The sequence below is a fragment of the Oncorhynchus kisutch genome, linkage group LG16, assembly GCF_002021735.2.
Source record: "Oncorhynchus kisutch isolate 150728-3 linkage group LG16, Okis_V2, whole genome shotgun sequence".
NCBI classification, from domain to species: Eukaryota; Metazoa; Chordata; class Actinopteri; order Salmoniformes; family Salmonidae; genus Oncorhynchus; species Oncorhynchus kisutch.
This window is the reverse complement of record NC_034189.2, coordinates 25,495,919-25,518,038: the sequence shown is the minus strand read 5'-3', so window position 1 is coordinate 25,518,038 and position 22,120 is coordinate 25,495,919. Positions and strand designations below refer to the sequence as shown.

At 40.9% G+C, this 22,120-nt stretch overlaps 1 protein-coding gene across 10 annotated transcripts in view; it reads left to right on the top strand.

Annotated features, from left to right (window-relative positions):
- LOC109906526 (rap1 GTPase-GDP dissociation stimulator 1-like) overlaps nucleotides 1–22,120 on the top strand; it is a 60,633-nt gene that overhangs the window by 24,567 nt on the left and 13,946 nt on the right. For 5 of the 10 annotated variants that reach the window (XM_031792095.1, XM_031792091.1, XM_031792096.1 and 2 more), the window contains 4 exons: nucleotides 2,697–2,843; nucleotides 10,199–10,327; nucleotides 10,760–10,885; nucleotides 19,363–19,506. In XM_031792095.1, coding sequence (XP_031647955.1) covers nucleotides 2,697–2,843; nucleotides 10,199–10,327; nucleotides 10,760–10,885; nucleotides 19,363–19,506 — 546 coding nt within the window. The remainder of the gene's footprint in view (nucleotides 1–2,696; nucleotides 2,844–10,198; nucleotides 10,328–10,759; nucleotides 10,886–19,362; nucleotides 19,507–22,120) is intronic. The other 5 variants (XM_031792097.1, XM_020504262.2, XM_031792099.1 and 2 more) reach the window with 1 other exon arrangement.

Below are 22,120 nucleotides of genomic sequence, written 5' to 3'. Positions count from 1 at the left end.
TTCATATAGTTTTTTGACTGTGTCCAGCTCGTCAAATAATCACCAAAATGAAAGCTAGACAGTCAGGGAGCATCGAAAATTCAAACAACTATGGATGGGATTTTTTTTATCTTGACGGCGAGAAAATCTAACCAAATTTCAGTTGGACCTTACAGACCTCGTTGGAGACCAAATGCGGCCCCCGCTTCAAAAAAGTAACTAGAATAAAGAATCAGGGGAATTAATCAAGAGTTGTCGTGAATACATTTAAGGGGAAAATGTGTTGCATAGAGGCCTTAATGGCAGCTATTGTTTCTGGTGCATTGTTCTTCCCATCACTGAAAGGTGAGACGTCTATGGTTTGATAGGGTCATAAAGAGTGTAAGAGCATAGTGGCAGAAACGTGTGTTTCAGTCGGAGCTGCAGCTGTTTTCAACTCTTAACGGGGGCACCACTGAAGAAATCAGCTTAGAAGGAGTCTGTAGTTGTTCGGTACTGGTCCTTTTTCAAAATGTAATTACCACAAGACAAACTGACCGCTTCAACTGCCATTGTGCATTCAAACAACTTCCAGACCGAGCAGCAGAAAAACAGTACCAGCATTTTGTCCATCAATGGCAACCAGATTCCATGCAATTTGTTTAGTCCCTCTCCCTTGCTTTCTATGCTTCGTTTCTCCTACAACTCTCTCTCTCCCCCTCCCTGCCCATCTCTCTTTCGCTCTCTTACCTCTTTTCTTTTCCTGACTCATCATCTACCACTTCCTCTGCAAGCTATGCAGCTGCGCGTTCCAGACATTCTTATTTTGTCCGCCATCATTAAGCACAGACTGTATAATGTGTCAATATGTTCCTGTGTTAAAACAACTAATGAAGACAATAATATACTGACAAGACCCATACTGTAACACTTCCTCTGCTAGCTACGTCCCAGACATCCCCATTTCGTCTGCCATCATCAAGCACACACCTTATTATGTGTCTATGTTCCCGTGTCAGCTAACACAATTCAGACATACCTGTTTTTTTGTGTTTTTTTTGCCTTTTATGTCTAACATTAGCGTACTGTCACATGATGGTGCTACCATGAGAGCACATGGCCTCCCTACGTCTATGGTCTATCCTGCTACATTATATCTTGGCACATCAAGCAATCCTGGTCTACAGTACATGTGGTGTCTGCAGGCAAAGGTGATGTCCTTAAAGTTGAACCCCTAACCACGGGTGCACCAACTAATCCAATTTTTTTTTCTAACGTTGTTGACATTATTTTTAACCCTTTAGTGAGGTTCATTTGATGTTCTATAAATATGACATAGGTTAATTGTGTCCAAAATCATGTAACAAAATATTACTATACTAAACAAAAATCCAAACCATGTACATGTAAAGTGTTGGTCCCATGTTTCGTTTTAGAGAATTTGACAGTACGTCTAACCGGCCTCACAACCGCAGACCACGTGAAACCACACCAGCCCAAGACCTCCACATCCAGCTTCTTCACCTGCGGGATCGTTTGAGGGGGGGATGGGGGGATGGGGGGGCAGTGCTAAGGAGTATTTCTGATTGGGTAGGCCAGGCTGCCAAGTGGGTAGGTATATGCCCTCCCAAGCCTACCCAAGGCTGCACCCCTGCCCAGTCATGTAAAATCCATAGATTAGGGCCTAATGAATTTATTTCAATTGACTCAGTCATGTAAAATCCATAGATTAGGGCCGAATGAGTCTATTTCAATTGATTGATTTCCTTATATGAACTGTAACTCAGTAAAATTTTTGAAATTGTTGCATTTTTGTTTTTGTTTAGCATATATTTTCATGGCAGTAGTAGATTGCTATGTTGAGCAGAGCAGTGTCCTAAAAGGGTACTGTAGTAATACGGTGCTAATTAAGGCCACTCAATGAGGCGTCTGCTAAAAATGATTTCATAAAAACAGACTGGAGTCACTGAGTGTGACAACTTCAATTCCCATGGTCCCTAGGCTGTCTGGTCTTCAGTTCCCAAGATGCAGGATTCTTTTTATTGTACAAAGCAAACAGACTTATTCTCTATTCAATCCAGCTGGGATTCAGTCACTCTACCACCATACGTTTGCTGTTCACAGTCATGCTCATATGCATAACCTGTCTCCATTACTTCTGTAGTACGGTTGTCTCTTCCACTCATATCCACACTGTATTAGAATTTGACCATGATTCTGAAATCTGGAAGAATCTACCTGTGATGAAAATCATTGAGCATTCAAAGTCATTTGGATTTATTTGTTAACTAATTGGCTTCATCAGCACTGTCACTAAATTTGTCTGTACTTCAGACTGATCGCCACAAGCGCACCAATACATTTTGAGGTTTGGGGTGGGGATGACCAAAACAAACGGCATAGAGCACAATATGTAATTTCATGTCTCTGAGCTATGTGCAACAGGTATTAGCTTGGGTTATGTGTGATTTAATTTCTAGTTAGCTGCCTCAAGTCATTTTTTGTTTTGCCTTTCCTTTTTTCACGTTATGATTCATTATTATAATTATTATTTATGGCCGTATTTCTATAGCATGTGTTATTTACTTATGTGATTTTGTGTATTTTTATTTTATTTTTACTGCTTGCTTAACTTTCTCTCCCTTTTTTTATAGATTTATTTTTTTCTCCCCAGGTTGGTTGTTGTGATTGTGATTTTTCTTCTTTTTTGATTTCCCCCTGACCTCTTTGTTTTGCAGATGAGGGCAGGAGTGCAGTTGACCTGGCGGGAGGGGCTCAGATAGTAGCTGGACACATAAAGTCACTGTCCCAAAATACTGACCCGGACAATGGGAAGCTCTTGACTGTCTTTTGTGGCATGCTGATGAACTATAGCAATGATAATGGTAATGACCAACTCCCCCCGGGTTAACAACATTAACCAAACTAAACAGAGTAAACCTTTTTTAAGAATGAATCTACTTTGGCAGTGTCGGTGACTGTTCTAGATGTTATGTTGACAGCTTTTATCCAGTCTTAAAGTGATAGTTCACTTTAATATGAACGTTTGTGTGATTTTTATTTTTAAAATTCAGACATTTATGTAGTCTATTGGTGAGATGAGTCCACGTCCCAGGCAATCTGTTGGGTTGATTCAGCTATATGCCTCAAATCCAAATCAGTTGGTAACATGGGCACAGTCTAATTTCAAGCTGTTAGACTGTGCCTATATTTTCATTTAACTGGATTTTCTCATTAGATGGGATGGATTCATATCGACTGCTATTGAGGTCTGAAAATGTATGACGAATTTTGATTTTGAAGTGAACTGTCTTTCAAAGTCAGTTCTTAAAGGCCCAATTAGTTCTTAAAGGCCCAGTCAAAAATGATATTTTGCTGTGTTTTTAAATACATTTCCACACTATGAGGTTGGAATAGTACGGGCAAATAGGGAAAATTATGCTAATGCCCTTTTAGTGTAACAGCTGTTTTGGTGGGTTTGAGTTTTGGCCTGCCTGGTGACATTACCAGGCGGTAAATTAGTTAATAGTTCATTATCAATAAAACATTACAATATGGTGCAGACCGTTCAATTTGGCTGCCGAGGGGCAAGGATACTCCCAGCTCCACTAAAACCATTGACAACTATGTGCCGTTTTGTGAAATCAATGTTAACTATTTGTTAGTATTCTCCTCTTGAAGAGCATAGTCAGAACTACAAATTTCAGATTATTTCATGCTAAACAATTGTGCACACTTTTTGCTATATCATCAGAGATATACAGCAAGTAACTGCATGCTTTTTATGATCAGTAAACATCAGTTGATCATATATTTTCTGATTATGTGTGCGTAATCTATCTATTTGGCATGTAGCTAGCTAGCTAAGCAAACAATGTGTCATTTTTTTACCTTTATTTAACTAGGCAAGTCAGTTAAGAACAAATTCTTATTTACAATGACGGCCTAGGAACAGTGGGTTAACTGCCTGTTCAGGGGCAGAACGACAGATTTGTACATTGTCAGCTCTGGGATTTGAACTTGCAACCTTTCGGTTAATAGTCCAACGCTCTAACCACTAGGCTACCCTGCCGCCCCATTTCAATAGCCTCATCAGAGATTAGGCTTTTGGAAAGCGCTTGACATCGGCCAGTCCTCGTACTGGTAAAGTTATTAGTCGGACTACTGTCATCACCACTAGATGGCAAGCAAATCAAACTATTTGGATATAATAATCTAGTTTATCCACTGAAAGTTAGCTCGTTAACTAGCCATATTGACCTGATCTGTTATTTGCTAGCTAGCCAATTTGACGTGTTCCATCAATCAATGTATCCTATCATGTCTGTCAGCAGCAATTGTGATTTAAACACTCTTAAAAACAATGTTGAAAAGGGGATCGTGTTAATTAACTAACTTCGCTAGGTAGGCCAACGTTGGGTGTAGAAAAAAAGTACATTAGGTCTAGTTAACACTGTTTAGCCAACTGTAGTAAGTTTCTACCGGTAGCTTGCAACATTAACATAATTAGATGACAGTAAATCGGCAAATGCACCCCTCTGCTCTTCTTTGACTGACAGACAGCCCACAAAGCATGGGAAATGAACCTAGACCACTCATACTTGTCACGTCTAGTTTTATTTTATATCACTGAAATATCCAATTAATGGTGACCAATATTTAGACTTATTGTGTAGCTACCCTTGGGGCGGCAGTAGCCTAGTGGTGTTGGGCCAGTAACCGAAAGGTTGCTAGATCGAATCCCTGAGCTGACAAGGTAAAAATCTGACGTTCTGCCCCTGAACAAGACCGTTAACTGTTTTGCATGGAATAATCGGACATGTGTAGTTCTGACTATGTTCTTCAATAGGTGATGATATTAGAACCAAATAGTTAACATTTATTTAACATCGCTTTAAACGGCACACAGTTGTCAATGGTTTTCGTGGAGCTGAGGATCTTCTTGACCCCCCCCCCATCATGCAAATTGAACCATTCTGCACCTTGTTGTGAAGTCTTATTGATATAGACCAACAAGAAAGAGTTTCAAACCTCTCTGCTAATAACAGCTAGTTTTCAATTTTCCCCTCCCCACTCAGACCACTCCCAGTCCTAGCAAAATTCTTGCTTGAGAAATTTCTCATTGTTAAAACTTCTTTGGGATAGGGGGCAGCATTTTCACTTTTGGATGAGTAGCGTGCCCAGAGTAAACTGCCTCCTACTCAGTCCCAGATACTAATATATGCATATCATTAATAGTATTGGATAGAAAACACTTTGAAGTTTCTAAAACTGTTTGAATGACGTCTGTGAGTATAACATAACTCCTATGGCAGGAAAAAACCTGAGAAAGAATCCAAACAGGAAGTGGGTAATCTGAGGTTTGTAATTTTTGAACTCAGGCCCTATAGAATTCACAGTGGGATATGGGTTATGTTGCACTTCCTAAGGCTTCCACTAGATGTCAACCGTCTTTAGAACGTTGTTTCAGGCTTCTCCTGTGAAGGGGGGCCGGATGGGAGCTGTTTGACTAAGGGGTCTGCCAGCAGCCTTGTTCTGTCGCACGCATTTCACATGAGAGGTATCTCTCTTTCCATTGCTTTTCTACAGACAATGGAATTCTCTTGTTGGAACATTATTGAACATTTATGATAAAAACATCCGAAAGATTGATTCTATACTTAGTTTGACAAGTTTCTTCGACCTGTAATATAACTTTTTGAACTTTTCGTCCGACTGGACCTGAACGCGCTTTTGAATTTGTTTACCAAACGCCCTAACAAAAGAAGCTATTTGGACATAACTGGACATAAATGATGGACATTATCGAACAAAACAAGCATTTATTGTGGAACTGCGATTCCTGGGAGTGCATTCTGATGAAATACATCAAAGGTAAGTAAATATTTATAATGCTATTTATGACTAATGTTGACTGCGCAACATGGCGGATATTTATTTTGGCTGGTTTGGGCTCTGAGTGCCGTACTCAGATTATGCTTTTTCCGTGAAGTTTTTTTAAAATCTGACACAGCGGTTGCATAAAGGAGAAGTTTATCTATATGTCCATGTATAACACATGTATTTTCATCAACATTTAATAATGAGTATATCTGTGAATTCATGTGGCTCTCTGCAATATCACTGCATGTTTTGGAACTGCATGTTTTACTGAACATAACATACCAATGTAAAATAAGATTTTTGGGTATAAATATGAACTTTACCGAACAAAACATACATGTATTGTGTAACATGAAGCCCTATGAGTGTTATCTGATGAAGATCATCAAAGGTTAGTGATTCATTTCATCTCTATTTATGCTTTTTGTGACTCCTCTTTTTGGCTGGAAAAATGGCTGTGTTTTTCTGTGAGTTGATGGTGACCTAACATAATCGTTTGTGGAGCTATCGCTGTAAAGCATTTTTTTAATCCGACACTGTGGCTGGATTAACGAGAATTATATCTTTAAAATGGTGCCTAATACTTGTGTGTTTGAGAAATGTGATTTATGAGATTTCTGTTGATTTGTATTTGGCGCACTGCAATTTCATTGGCTGTTGGCAGCGGAACCCCAGTCCTAGACAGGTTTTGAACATTTAATTGAAAACAATCACAGTAAGGTATTTAGCGGTCAGTCACCCAGAAGTGATTTGATATTGAGATACAAACAGTTGCATTGGACCTTTAAGTCATTGTCACTCTAGGCTATACGTTAGCCAGTGTTCAAGTTTATGTTACTCAGACTTTACACACTATGGTGACAGGAGGTCGTGGTGCAAGAGCATATGTGTCCCTTGGAGAGTGGTCTGTCCATTGCTTTCTGTTGTGTCCTGCTTGAGCTCTTAGTCATTTTCCTCTTAAAGTAGTGACGCTTGTCTTGTAGTTGGGGGTGTCCCTCCTTAGCTTATGCTGTAGCCATTTCTCTGTCCCCTTTACATGTCAGTCTCTGGTTTGTAATTAGATTGCCTATTCCCCCACAACCTTCCTTGCAGAGCCTTTATAGTCTATCCAGGTGCGAGGTCCCGAGTAATCAATAATGTTCACTTCTGCTGTCAACCTTCAAAAACCTTTTTTCTAGTTTAATTAGCCTTCTTCCCAAATGGCAGCCTGTTTTGTGCACTTCTTTTCACCAGAGAATAGGGCGCCATTTGGGATCAAATAAAATTGTATAAGTCACATGCGCCGAATACAACAGGTGAATACAGTGAAATGCTTACTTACGAGCCCCTAACCAACAGTGCAGTTTCAAAAACATACAGATAAGAATAAGAGATAAAGGTAACAAGTAATTAAAGAGCAGCAGTAAAATAACAATAGCGAGACTATATACAGGGAGGGTACCGATACTGTGTGGGGGCACCGGTTAGTTGAGGTAGTATATACATGTAGGTAGAGTTATTAAAGTAACTATGCATAGATGTGTTCATGTGAATAGTGAACCTATGGTTTAGCACCCTTTAACTGTGGTAGCTAAGTACCTAGTCTTGTCATAATGATGTAACATTTTCTTTTGCAAGTTACTGTACACGTACAACCCTAACATCTTTAAAGTTAGTAGAAAATGTAACTGGAACCCAGTGCAGAAAGTTGAGTTGTGGTCTTGGTTGGACTGTTGGTTCACCAGAAGTGTATTCACTAGGAAGCAAATGGGCAGAAACCGAGCGAGATCTCTCTGAATTTGTCCAATTAGAAACTCGTTTTCATTGCAAAACACTCTCTGTTGCAAAATGTTTTGCTAAGGTTTGCATGAATGAATCTACCCAAGGCTGGTTCGTGGTTTAGAGAGAGGGATGCTCACGGGTGTTTCCATGATGTACTGCTGCTCTCTGAATCTTGTAAATAATTAATGAATGGCCCAAGTTTTTTTTCTTCTCCTCAGTGGGTGAGATGCGGAACAGTAATTACTTTTCGATCTATCGCCTCTCTCGTATGATCCCTGACCAGTCCAAGGTCACTCACCAAAATAGACTGAGGAAAAATAAATGTGTACGAAAACGTGGCGTTCAGGGGAGGCACATGAGACAGCTCAAAATTTACCCCTAAGGCTCTCAATGTCAAATTTTTCTTTCCCACAATTAAACATGGCGCTAAGTGGATTTTCTCTCCATAACCCAATGATCTGCGATCCAATCATCAGACATTAAACAGTGCTGTGATTACTCAGTAGAAATGTATTTATTAGAACGGACATCCCCATTCAAGTCAATGTTCCATGATGGGTAGAATTCTATTTATATGTTGATTACACTGTCCTCTGCTTTATAGCGGTGCTTCTTCCGGTGCCACCAACGTTTAGCCCCAGCCGCCACGCACCACTATCAGGGCACTAAATGAAACCACTTCACGGGGTTCAGCAAAGCCTCAAGTCAAATCCCATTTTTAAATATCTCACACAGACATGTTTTCTCTCAATTATGGTTATTTATGGACTAATCTGTTTAGCTTTGAATAAGGCCATTTCTCGTCGCTCCATGGGAAGGACGCTTGAGAAAACAGGAGGGAAACACTTCATATAGCCTCTAGACCAGGTGTAGGCAAACTATGGCCTTGCCCATGAGCCCATTCAATCCAGCCCATTGGAGGGGGGAATTATTGTTTTGGTTCAACAACAAAAAAACACTCTGGTCCAAACTTGAACATCGTGAATGTTCTGTTTGTCATAATCAAACGCACTTGAACATCGTGAATGTTCTGTTTGTCATAATCAAACGCACTTGAACATCGTGAATGTTCTGTTTGTCATAATCAAACGCACTTGAACATCGTGAATGTTCTGTTTGACATATGTGAGTCATAATCAAACGCACTTGAACATCTTAAACTAGATAGAAAGTATGATCATTGCCCTATATATTTTCAAAGAAGTGACCTTTTTCTGGCCCGCGACTTGATTTTGACAAATCGGTAAAACAAAAAATAGTACTGATCGGCTAGTTGATAATAGTGCGTACAATTACCACATGCGCTACACGTCCTTGGAACTGTAAAGAGAGGAGAGCGACCACGGTCTTGTCCTCTACCCAGGGCTACGGAATCTAACACGTCAGAGTAATGGAGTTGATCCACTCTGCACATCGCGGGCCGGAGCATTTTGCAATTACACCATGCAAATGAGTTTCTGTGGCCGCCAGCGGCCCGCTCCCTTCAGCTGGCTGTTTGTAAACTGTCACCACAGCTATAATGTAACCTTCACTAATATTTATAGGAGGATCCGCACATCCAATGGTTTTTACAGCGGCTGTGCAAATTGACAATTATTTCTACAAGGCCTTGTTTGACATTCCCTAACAAATAGAATTTGTAAATGTTATTTATTTTTTTGAGATTTTGGGTCATGATAACTTTGTGACCCAAGTTGGTTTATGTCCTGGAGTTCGCTCACCTCCCGTAAGGCCTGTGGTTGTGTCGAGGCATAATGTGGATTATGGTTAATGTTTTGAAAGAATAACAAACCTCACCTGTATTTCAGCGAGGACCCTCGTTAATTCACCAAGATAACTTTTTATCAATTGGTTACTTCCTTCCTTTCTCCCTCACTCACTCGCTTCCCCTCCCTTCCTCCTTATACCCTTTTAATCTCTATCTTTTTGTGTTTAAAATGTGCTTATTCATTCATTTGTCCCTTCTTTTTACTTCTCCCCCCCCCCCCCCCCCCTCCACCCCTTCCTCTCTCTTCATCCATCCTTCCTTTGTCATCTGTTTGTTTGTCAGTGTCGGTCATCTTTTAAAATGAACTTAATCAACTCTTTCTCCTATCTCCCCTCTATAGGCGCGAGCTGGTTTTGCAGAGCTTACTATATCCAGGGAAATACATCTGCTCTCTGACGTGTTGTACATGACATGGACCTTAAGGACAATATATAGCTTGTCTACATTATGCAAATAGAAAACAACTGCGCAGATTTCTTTCTTTGTTTGCAGCAACTCTTGTTGCTAAAAGGCCTTTTTGTTTAGAAATGGCCTTTTACAATCCTCTTGAGACTCTTATTTTAAGACTTTGGAATTATTTCTTGACACCTCCCTTTTGGCTTGATTACACTTTTAAACACACACACACACACACACACACACACACACACACACACACACACACACACACACACACACACACACACACACACACACACACACACACACACACACACACACACACAGACCCCCCCCCCCCCGCACTGGCCTTAATGTAATTTAAACTCCCAAACTCTAGATGGCAGTGCTCATACCTCCCCTTTGTTATTCCCCCTGTGTCCTCTCCAGACTCCTTGCAGGCCCAGCTGATCAACATGGGAGTGATCCCCACCCTGGTGAAGTTGCTGGGGCTCCACTCTGACAACACAGCCCTCACAGAGATGTGCCTCATTGCCTTCGGAAACCTTGCCGAGCTCGGTGAGTATGCCTACCGTAGATGTAGCGTTCTAATTCTGTGGGTACACACATCAGAACACTGTTGATCTGCCATTCCGGTTGCGGTTCAGTTTTTCTACAATACTGTCTGGGATTTTGAGCATAAACCTACCATCGATATGTAATCCAAGATACCATACCATATCGGCATAGATAACAAAAGCGTACCATATATTTTTTATCTTGCCGTATAATTCAAAACTGTCAACCCTAGTAGGAAGTTGAATGGTGACTCGCTTCACATTTTTTGTCATATATAAACCGGGGACAGAACCGATTCCAGTGTCTGTCTTCGCTAGCTAGCCTGGTGCTCATCGTTACGATGATGAATAAACGCGGGAAGATTCCGCTGAATCCCAAACAGACTGGACCAGTCATGTCGTCTTGATTGAACTTTTCCTTCCCTCTCTGCAGAGTCGAGCAAGGAGCAGTTTGCCTCAACGAACATCGCCGAGGAGCTGGTGCGTCTTTTCCAGAGGCAAGCGGAGCACGAGAAGAAGGAGATGATCTTTGAGGTCCTGGCTCCACTCGCTGAGAACGGTAATTCCATACAACTTTATTTATCCCTACAGAGGTGATTAAGACGGGCAAGTCGGGTTACAATTATCAAATGTCAACATATAATACAGTAGGCGGGAGTTATTTTCCGATCCACATACTGTTGTCAGGGGAATGTGATGTCATACTGTGTAAGTGCAGTGGGGTCTGAAATGATTGACACCCTTAAAGCAATAATAACTGTATGATTGACACCCTTAAGCAATAATAACTGTATGATTGACACCCTTAAAGCAATAATAACTGTATGATTGACAACCTTAAGCAATAATAACTGTATGATTGACACCCTTAAAGCAATAATAACTGTATGATTGACACCCTTAAGCAATAATAACTGTATGATTGACACCCTTAAGCAATAATAACTGTGTAAAATAAAAAATGTAAATACTGAGCTATACTGTGTGCTCAAAAAATCTGGGGAAATTCTATTATTTTATACTAATACAATTAATTTCTCAGAGAAATAGATTTTGTTTAACAATTTTATATTTTACCTAACATGCTAAACAAAATATTTTCTCAAAATGTTTGACACCCATAAAGATTATTATAAATAAAGTAGTCAGAAGTTTAGTGTTTGGTCCCATATTCCTAACACGCAGTGTTTACATCAAGCTTGTGACTCATTTTGGTTTCAGTTCATTTTGGTTCTGTTTCCGAGTTTATTTTGTGACCAATTGAAATGAATAGTAAATTATTTATTGTCTTGTTGGAGCCACTTATTGTAATTAAGAGTAGAATATGTTTCTAAACACTTCTACCTTCATGTGGATGCTACCATGATTGTGGATAATCCTGAATGAATCGCGAATGATGATGACTGAGAAAGTGCTGAGTGTTATTGGTAATGGTGAGAGGTTCGCATGGCTGCGGTGTGTGATCTTTGACTTTCTCACTCCTCATTATACACAATTCATTCAGGACTATCCGTAATGAATGTATTCATGTAGATATGATTTTCAATACCGTAAAAAAAAAAAAAACGTCTGTATTTCAAAATACCTCAGTAAACGGTATTCCGCCCAAACCTAGTTGGGGTACAGGAATATAGTACTGAATTATTGAGCCAGTGTTTTGATGTTGTAGAATTAGCATTGCAAATGATTTGCATCCATATGGCCATTTCCATTAGCCATGATTACACGTCAAATAAGCATGCAGAAACAGTGGTCTGTGTGGGGCGTGCATGCACATTAGAAATGATCTAGTTCAGATTTTTTTTAACTCCCCTTTGTCAGAAGTGAATAATGAATTAGTTGAAGTCACAGTTTGGCGAGGAACCTACCTTTGTTGAAGTCACACTGCACATTGGAACAGCAAAATAAATATAGCCACCACTGCAATATTTGGGTCAGTGCCTAAAACCAAGTAAAGACATATCCTGGCTTCAATGCGTACGCAGAGTGATTTTATTGAATTATATGAGGATCATTTAAAGGGAGAATTGCGGTTACCAGTTGAATGTATTTCACACTGTGTATTTTCCTCTGAATTCTCACTCACGGCACTCGGGACTACATTATGTGGAGTCACCTGTGGCCTTGGTAACTGATCATTGGAGTGAAGCGGCACGCGCATCCTTAGCTGTCAGGAAGAGGCTGAGGCTGCTGTATGAAAATGTGTCAGCTGTTTTTAGCACAAAAAAAGAGCATGCTTGGAATAGTGTGTGGGTGGGGGAGAAGGATAGTGTGATACAGTGTGTGTGTGTGTGTGTGAGAGAGAGTCACTGACTGTTATCATTCTGGGCAGCACAGTGGATTCTCCCATTCTGCCAGTCTCCTAGACAACATCCTACTTAACTCTACTCCAGAGAAAAGTCTCTCTCTCTTTCGGTCTCTCTCTATCCCTCTCTGTCGCATGCACACATACACAATACAATCCTAGACTCAAGCATATTTTAATCTCTTTCTCCCTTCATACAAATCAAATCCAATTTTATTTGTCACGTGCCAAATACAACTGGTGTAGACTTTATCTTGAAATGCTTGCTTACAAGCCCTTCTCAACGATGCAGAGTTTAAAAATAAAATAGAAACTCAAGGAATAAAATAAAATACACAAGAATGGAGCTATACAGTAGCGGATCAATGTGCAGAGGTACGAGATATTTGAGGTAGATACAGTTGAAGTCGGAAGTTCACATACACTTAGGTTGGAGTCATTAACTAGTTTTTCAACCACTCCACAAATTTCTTGTTAAGAAACTATAGTTTTGGCAAGTCGGTTAGGACATCTACTTTGTGCATGACACAAGTAATTCTTCCAAGAATTGTTTACAGACAGATTATTTTACTTATAATTCACTTTATCACGCACAACGTTTATTCCAGTGGGTCAGAAGTTTGCATACACTAAGTTGACTGTGCCTTTAAACAGCTTGGAAAATTCCAGAACATGATGTCATGGCTTTAGAAGCTGCTGACAAGGCTAATTGACATCATTTGAGTCAATTGGAGGTGTACCTGTGGGTGTATTTCAAGGCCTACTTTCAAACTCAGTGCCTCTTTGCTTGACATTATGGAAAAATCTAAAGAAATCAGCCAAGACCTCAGAAACAAAATTGTAGACCTCCACAAGTCTGGATCATCCTTGAGAGCAATTTCCAAACGACAGAAGGTACCACGTTCATCTATACAAACAATTGTACGCAAGTATAAACACCATGGGACCACGCAGCCATCATACCGCTCAGGAAGGAAACGTGTTCTGTCTCCTAGAGATGAAGTACTTTGATGCAAAAAGTGCAAATCAATCCCAGAACAACAGCAAAAGACCTTGTGATGATGCTGGAGGAAACAAGTACAAAAGTATCTATATCCACAGTAAAACAAGTCTTATATCGACATAACTTGAAAGGCCGCTCAGCAAGGAAGAAGCCACCACTTCAAAACCGCCATAAAAAGCCAGACTACGGTTTGCAACTGCACATGGGGACAATGATCAGACTTTTTGGAGAAATGTCTTCTGGTCTGATGAAACAAAAATAGAACTGTTTGGCCATAATGCCCATCGTTATGTTTGGAGGAAAAAGGGGGAGGCTTGCAAGCCGAAGAACACCATCCCAACCGTGATGCACGGGGGTGGCGGCATCATGTTGTGGGGGTGCTTTGCTGCAGGAGGGCCTGATGCACTTCACAAAATAGATGTCATCATGAGGACGGAGAATTGTGGATATATTGAAGCAACATCTCAAGACATCAGTCAGGAAGTTAAAGCTTGGTCGCAAATGGTTCTACTTCCAAAGCATACTTTGAAAGTTGTGGCAAAATGGCTTAAGGACAACAAAGTCAATTTATTGGAGTGGCCATCACAATGCCCTGACCTCAATCCTATAGAACATTTTTGGGCAGAACTGAAAAAGCGTGTGCGAACAAGGAGGCCTACAAACCTGACTCAGTTACACCAGCTCTGTCAGGAGGAATGGGCCAAAATTCACCCAACTTATTGTGGGAAGCTTGTGGAAGGCTACCCGAAACGTTTGACCCAGGTTAAACAATTTAAAGGCAATGCTACCAAATAGTAACTGAGTGTATGTAAACTTCTGACCCACTGGGAATGTGGTGAAAGAAATAAAAGCTGAAATAAATCATTCTCTCTACTGTTATTCTGAGATTTCACATTCTTAAAATAAAGTGGTGATCCTAACTGACCTAAGACAGGAATTTTTACTCAGATTAAATGTCAGGAATTGTGGAAAGCTGAGTTTAAATGTATTTGGCTAAGGTGTATGTAAACTTCCAACTTCAACTGGAAATGAAGGCAGTGTATAGTGACTAGGCATCAGAATAGATAATAATACGTAATTTGAGGTAGATATGTACATGAAGGCAGGGTTTCGTGACTAGGCATCAGGATAGATAATAAGCTATTTGAGGTACATATGTACATGAAGGCAGGGTTTCGTGACTAGGCATCAGGATAGATAATAAGCTATTTGAGGTACATATGTACATGAAGGCAGGGTTTCGTGACTAGGAATGAGGATAGATAATAATATGGTATTTGAGGTAGATATGTACATGAAGGCAGGGTTTCGTGACTAGGCATCAGGATAGATAATAAGCTATTTGAGGTACATATGTACATGAAGGCAGGGTTTCGTGACTAGGCATCAGGATAGATAATAAGCTATTTGAGGTACATATGTACATGAAGGCAGGGTTTCGTGACTAGGCATCAGGATAGATAATAATATGGTATTTGAGGTAGATATGTACATGAAGGCGGGGTAAAGTGACTAGACATCAGGATAGATAATAAGAGTAAAATAAACAACAGTGTAGAAGCAGCAAATGATGAGTGTAAAAGTGTGTAATATGTTTGTTTTTGTTATGTCAGTATGTATGTGTATTTATAATGTCTTGTGAATGTGCGTAGGGTCAGTGCAGATAGTTGGCGTACCATTCATTGACTATTTACTTTAACAGTCTGGCTATTGAGCAGTCTTATGGATTGGGGATAGAATCTGTCTCGGAGCCTATTGGCCCGAGAGCCCCGGTACCGTTTGCCAGACAGTAGCAGAGTGAACAGTCTATGGCTTGGGTGGCTGGAGTCTTTGTCAATTTTTTTCGGGCCTTCCTTTGACATATCCTGATTTAAACCCTGTATGAACCCTGTATCCTTCTCTCCTATCTTTGACAATACTGCTGTATGAGGAATAGGCTCCGTTATAAGTTAACCCTTGTTTTGTGGGTGACAACGGAACCAAGTCATTTGTGTGACATAAGCACTTCATTTCTGTGTCATGTAGGGTGGGGCCAGAGACTGTAGATTGCATTCACCAAGGCCTCCCCCCACAAGTGAAGCATTTAGCATTATTTAGCCTATACATTTTTCAGATCGGACAATCTGCGGAGTTGGTACAATAAAACAATGCATATTGATTTGTAACCTACACTAGAAGTTTTCACCGATCCACCTGAATACCCAACACACGATCCGGGTTCCGTGTTTGTGTGTGTGTGTGTGTGTGTGAGAGATTCTGTTCTTGCTTTTCACGAGAGTGGCACATGTAGCTTGTTGTTGTTGTTGGCCTCTCCCTGCTCACCATGTCACTTGCTTACACTCACAGTAGCCTACAGACACTGCACAACTCCTGCTAGAGCATCACCTCTCGCTACTTTCCCTCCCTCAGACCTTATCAGCTCTGGTTAATAAAGTAGCTTAAAGATTGAACCTACCGGATCTATACGGAATGGGTCTAGTTGTCCTCTGGTCCGTTCAGAACGGGTCTTATATTTATATATATATATATATATATATATATATATATAAATCGCTCTTTTTCTCTCGTTCTTTTTCTCTCTTTCTCTCTCTTTTTCTCTTTCTCAAAAGTCCCAGGTCCATTACAGGATGGGTCAGTTTATTTTGGACCCGTGAAGGCCTCTACCCCACACCTCAACAGGATGAACACAACAACAGAAAAATAAACACACAGTGAAGCGTTTCAGGAAATTCAAGTAACAGCTTGCTATTTTGTATGACCTTGACACCCGCAATTTCAGTTTAATTGGCATATATGGATAGGGCTAAATTGTAATGTTTCTTACAGAAGAATTATGGAAAGCATATGCATAACCATGATAGCAGTATTAAAAGCTGTATTTATTATCCTCAACGTCTCATCTTTCAAAATACATCAAGTCCTCGTAATTTACAGCAATTCCCTCACTCAGACAACAAAACGTTTGCAAAGGTTACCCAATTAGCGGGAGGGATGGGGCAACTTTGCGCGTGGTGCTCAAGTTCAGAATGGCCGTCAGTCAAAACCCATGCAGAGCTGTGAAATGAAGACCCAGAGCTCAGAAATCATGTATAGCATGTTACTGTACAGCCACTGCGTTCCAATTTAGGTTATAAGTAGGTCATTCAAAACACTTGTCCCCAGATGTTTATTGAAAATGATCACCACAAGTGGGATTCCTTGAGTGAGCCAGGACTTCCAGGTCATATCCATGTTCTTGAGTTGACTGCATGCAACCGGTATTTGAACAAGTTAAATGGATGTTGTTTTAATGAAGTTCACCCTGCTACCATGCATGTCTTGATGAACCAACTGTCGTCTATACCACCCTCCTGTTTCTCACTTTGTCTTCCTGCCAGGAAAGACTGACCTTCCTTACATAGTAGTACTGGCTTTTAAGGTTATTCCTTAGATGGCACAGCACAATAGGCCAGTGCATCAATCACCATTTTATCTAGGTTTGAATCATATATATATATATATATATATGTACTCACACATCTTCATTATCTAAGACATATTTATGTTACAGTTGAGATGTCTACTGCCTTAAAAGGAACGCCAAGGGTGCTGCTACCAGTCTCATGACTCACTCGCACTTTTGAAAAACAAAACGAAGACCAACATGATGTTTCATAATGATTACCCCAGTGCAGAGTAGACTAGAGACATGCACCTATGTCTGGACCCTTTGACACTCGAGCAGGGGAAGTGGAATTAGGTCCGAAAAAGTAATAATCGCAAAGTAAACATCACAAGTAAGGTATGCATCCTAAAAAAGAAAAGACTGCCGGCACACTGGGATTTCGTGTCGGAGAATTTTGGATGAAGCCAATGGGAGTCAAGAAATGCACAAAGCTTCTGAAATAGTTGATTTTAGTTGTACTTTTGCTGGACAAAAAAACAGACAATGATGTATGTCATATATATATAAGTGGGGTGTATAAACAAACCTGGCGTGTGTCTGTGGGAGAGATGCTGTGTGTGTGTCACAAGTTGTTGATAAACTGCTGACTTTACATCTTTTCACAGCGTGCATGACCAGGCGGTGCTCGTTCTCACCATAGGATTAACTACACTGCTCAAAAAAATAAAGGGAACACTTAAACAACACAATGTAACTCCAAGTCAATCACACTTCTGTGAAATCAAACTGTCCACTTAGGAAGCAACACTGATTGACATTAAATTTCACATGCTGTTGTGCAAATGGAATAGACAACAGGTGGAAATTATAGGCATTTAGCAAGACACCCCCAATAAAGGAGTGGTTCTGCAGGTGGGGACCACAGACCACTTCTCAGTTCCTATGCTTCCTGGCTGATGTTTTGGTCACTTTTGAATGCTGGCGGTGCTTTCACTCTAGTGGTAGCATGAGACGGAGTCTACAACCCACACAAGTGGCTCAGGTAGTGCAGCTCATCCAGGATGGCACATCAATGCGAGATGTGGCAAGAAGGTTTGCTGTGTCTGTCAGCATAGTGTCCAGAGCATGGAGGCGCCAGGAGACAGGCCAGTACATCAGGAGACGTGGAGGAGGCCGTAGGAGGGCAACAACCCAGCAGCAGGACCGCTACCTCCGCCTTTGTGCAAGGAGGAGCAGGAGGAGCACTGCCAGAGCCCTGCAAAATGACCTCCAGCAGGCCACAAATGTGCATGTGTCTGTTCAAACGGTCAGAAACAGACTCCATGAGGGTGGTATGAGGGCCCGACGTTCACAGGTGGGGGTTGTGCTTACAGCCCAACACCGTGCAGGTCGTTTGGCATTTGCCAGAGAACACCAAGATTGGCAAATTCGCCACTGGCTCCCTGTGCTCTTCACAGATGAAAGCAGGTTCACACTGAGCACATGTGACAGACGTGACAGTCTGGAGACGCCGTGGAGAACGCAACATCCTCCAGCATGACCGGTTTGGCGGTGGGTCAGTCATGGTGTGGGGTGGCATTTCTTTGGGGGGCCTGCACAGCCCTCCATGTGCTCGCAAGAGGTAGGCTGAGGTACTGACATTAGATCCTCAGACCCCTTGTGAGACCATATGCTGGTGTGGTTGGCCCTGGGTTCCTCCTAATGCAAGACCATGCTAGACCTCATGTGGCTGGAGTGTGTCAGCAGTTCCTGCAAGAGGAAGGCATTGATGCTATGGACTGGCCCGCCCGTTCCCCAGACCTGAATCCAATTGAGCACATCTGGGACATCATGTCTCGCTCCATCCACCAACGCCATGTTGCACCACAGACTGTCCAGGAGTTGGCGGATGCTTTAGTCCAGGTCTGGGAGGAGATCCATCAGGAGACCATCCGCCACCTCATCAGGAGCATGCCTAGGCGTTGTAGGGAGGTCATACAGGCACATGGAGACCACACACACTACTGAGCCTCATTCTGACTTGTTTTAAGGACATTACATCAAAGTTGGATCAGCCTGTAGTGTGGTTTTCCACTTTAATTTTGAGTGTGACTCCAAATCCAGACCTCCATGGGTTGATAAATTTGATTTCCATTGATCATTTTTGTGTGATTTTGTTGTCAGCACATTCAACTATGTAAATAATAAAGTATTTAATAAGAATATTTCATTCATTCAGATCTAGGATGTTATTTTAGTGTTCCCTTTATTTTTTTGAGCAGTGTATGTCATTGTTAATTCTGTCTAACTGAATTTCTGTCTGTCTGTCTGTCTTGCTCTCTCTCTCTCTCTTCTGTCTCTCAGATGTGATCAAGCTACAGTTGGTGGAGGCCGGCCTGGTGGAGTGTCTGTTAGATGTGGTAGTTCACACAGTGGATGGAGTGCGGGAGGAGGATGTGGCGCAGCTCAAAACAGCCTCCGACCTCATGGTGCTGCTGCTGCTGGGAGGTACTACATACACACATACAGTTGGGAATTTTTACTAGGATTAAATGTCAGGAATTGTGAAAAACTGAGTTTAAATGTATTTAAACTCAGTTGTATGTAAACTTCTATATGTAAACTTCTGACTTCAACCATACATACATACATACAGTTGAAGTCAGAGTTTTACATACACCTTAGCCAAATACATTTAAACTCAGTTTTTCACAATTCCTGACATTTAATCCTAGTAAAAATTCCCTGTCTTAGGTCAGTTAGGATCACCACTTTATTTTAAGAATTTGAAATGTCAGAATAATAGTAGAGAGAATGATTTATTTAAGCTTTTATTTATTTCATCACATTCCCAGTGTGTGAGAAGTTTACATACACTCAATAGTATTTGGTAGCATTGCCTTGAATTTTTTAAAACTTGGCTCAAATGTTTCAGGTTGCCTTCCACAAGCTTCCAACAATAATTTGGGTGAATTTTGGCCCATTCCTCTTGACATAGCTGGTGTAACTGAGTCAGGTTTCTAGGCCTCCTTGCACTTATACACTTTTTTAAATTTCTGCCCATAAATGTTCTATGGGATTGAGGTAAGGGCTTTGTGATGGTCACTCCAATACCTTGACTTTGTTGTCCTTAAGCCATTTTGTCACAACTTTGGAAGTATGCTTTGGGTCATTGTCCATTTGGAAGACCAATTTGTGACCAAGCTTTAACTTCCTGACTGATGTTGAGATGTTGCTTCAGGATATCCACATAATTTTCCTCCCTGATGATGCCATCTATTTTGTGAAGTGCACCAGTTTTCCTCCAAACATAACGATGGGCATTATGGCCAAACAGTTCTATTTTTGTTTCATCAGACCAGAAGACATTTCTCCAAATAGTACGATCTTTGTCCCCATGTGCAGTTGCAAACTGTAGTCCTGCTTTTTTATGGCGGTTTTGGAGCAGTGGCTTCTTCCTTGCTGAGAGTTCTTTCAAGTTATGTCGATATAGGACTCGTTTTACTGTGAATATAGATACTTTGTACCTGTTTCCTCCAGCATCTTCACAAGGTCCTTTGCTGTTGTTCTGGGATTGATTTGCACTTTTTGCACCAAAGTACGTTCAATTCTAGCAGACAGAATCCGTCTCCTTTCTGAGCGGTATGTCAGCTGCATGGTGTTTATACTTGCGTACTATTGTTTGTACAGATGAACGTGGTACGTTCAGGCATTTGGAAATTGCTCCCAAGAATGATCGAGACTTGTGGAGGTTTACAATTTTTTGTTTCTGAAGTCTTGGCTGATTTCTTTTGATTTTCCCATGATGTCAAGCAAAAGAGGCACTGAGTTGGAAGGTAGGCCTTGAAATGCATCCACAGGTAAACTTCCAATTGACTCAAATTATGTCAATTAGCCTAACAGAAGCTTCTAAAGCCATGACATCATTTTCTGGGATTTTCCAAGCTGTTTAAAGGCACAGTCAACAAAGTGTATGTCAACTTCTGACCAACTGGAATTGTGATACAGTGAATGAATCTGTCTGTAAACAATTGTTGTAAAAATTACTTGTGTAAAGCACAAAGCAGATGTCCTAACCGACTTGCCAAAACTATAGTTTGTTAACAAGAAATTTGTGGAGTGGTTGAAAAACGAGTTTTAATGACTCCAACCTAAGTGTATGTGAACTTCCACCTTCAACTGTACACACACACACACACACACACACACACACACAGAGAGACTCATGGATGTGCGAACACTTAAACTAAGGCCAAATTAAGGCTCTGAACCAAATAAAAATGTATTGGTCACATGCACCGAATACAACAGTTGTAGATTTTACCATGAAATGCTTACTTACGAACCCATTCCCAACAATGCAGAGTTAGAAAGCAGTCAAATATACACTACCACATTTTGGTCCATTAAAATAACATCAAATTGATCAGAAATACAGTGTAGACATTGTTAATGTTGTAAATGACTATTGTAGCTGGAAACGGCTGATTTCTTTTAATGGAATGTCTACATAGGCGTACAGAGGCCCATTATCAGAAACCATCCCTCCTGTGTTCCAATGGCACGTTGTGTTAGCTAATCCAAGTTTATAATTTTAAAAGGCTAATTGATTATTAGAAAACCAATGTGCAGTTATGTTAGCACAGCTGAAAATGGTTGTCCTGATTAAAGAAGCAATAAAACTGGCCTTTAGACTAGTTGAGTTTCTGGAATATCAGTATTTGGGTTTGATTACAATTAATTACAAAACACCAGTCTCAACGTCAACAGTGAAGAGGCGACTCCAGGATGCTGGCCTTCTAGGCAAAGTTCCTCTGTCCAGTGTCTGTTCTTTTGCCCATCTTAATCTTTTCTTTTCATTGGCCAGTCTGAGATATGACTTTTTCTTTGCAACTCTGCCTAGAAGGCCAGCATCCCGGAGTCACCTCTTCACTGTTGATGTTGTGGCTGGTGTTTTGCGGGTACTATTTAATGAAGCTGCCTGTTGAGGACTTGTGAGGCGTCTGTTTCTCAAACTAGACACTCTAATGTACTTGTCCGCTTGCTCAGTTGTGCACCGGGGCCTCTCACTCCTCTTTCTATTCTAGTTACGAGACAGTTTGCGCTGTTCTGTGAAGGGAGT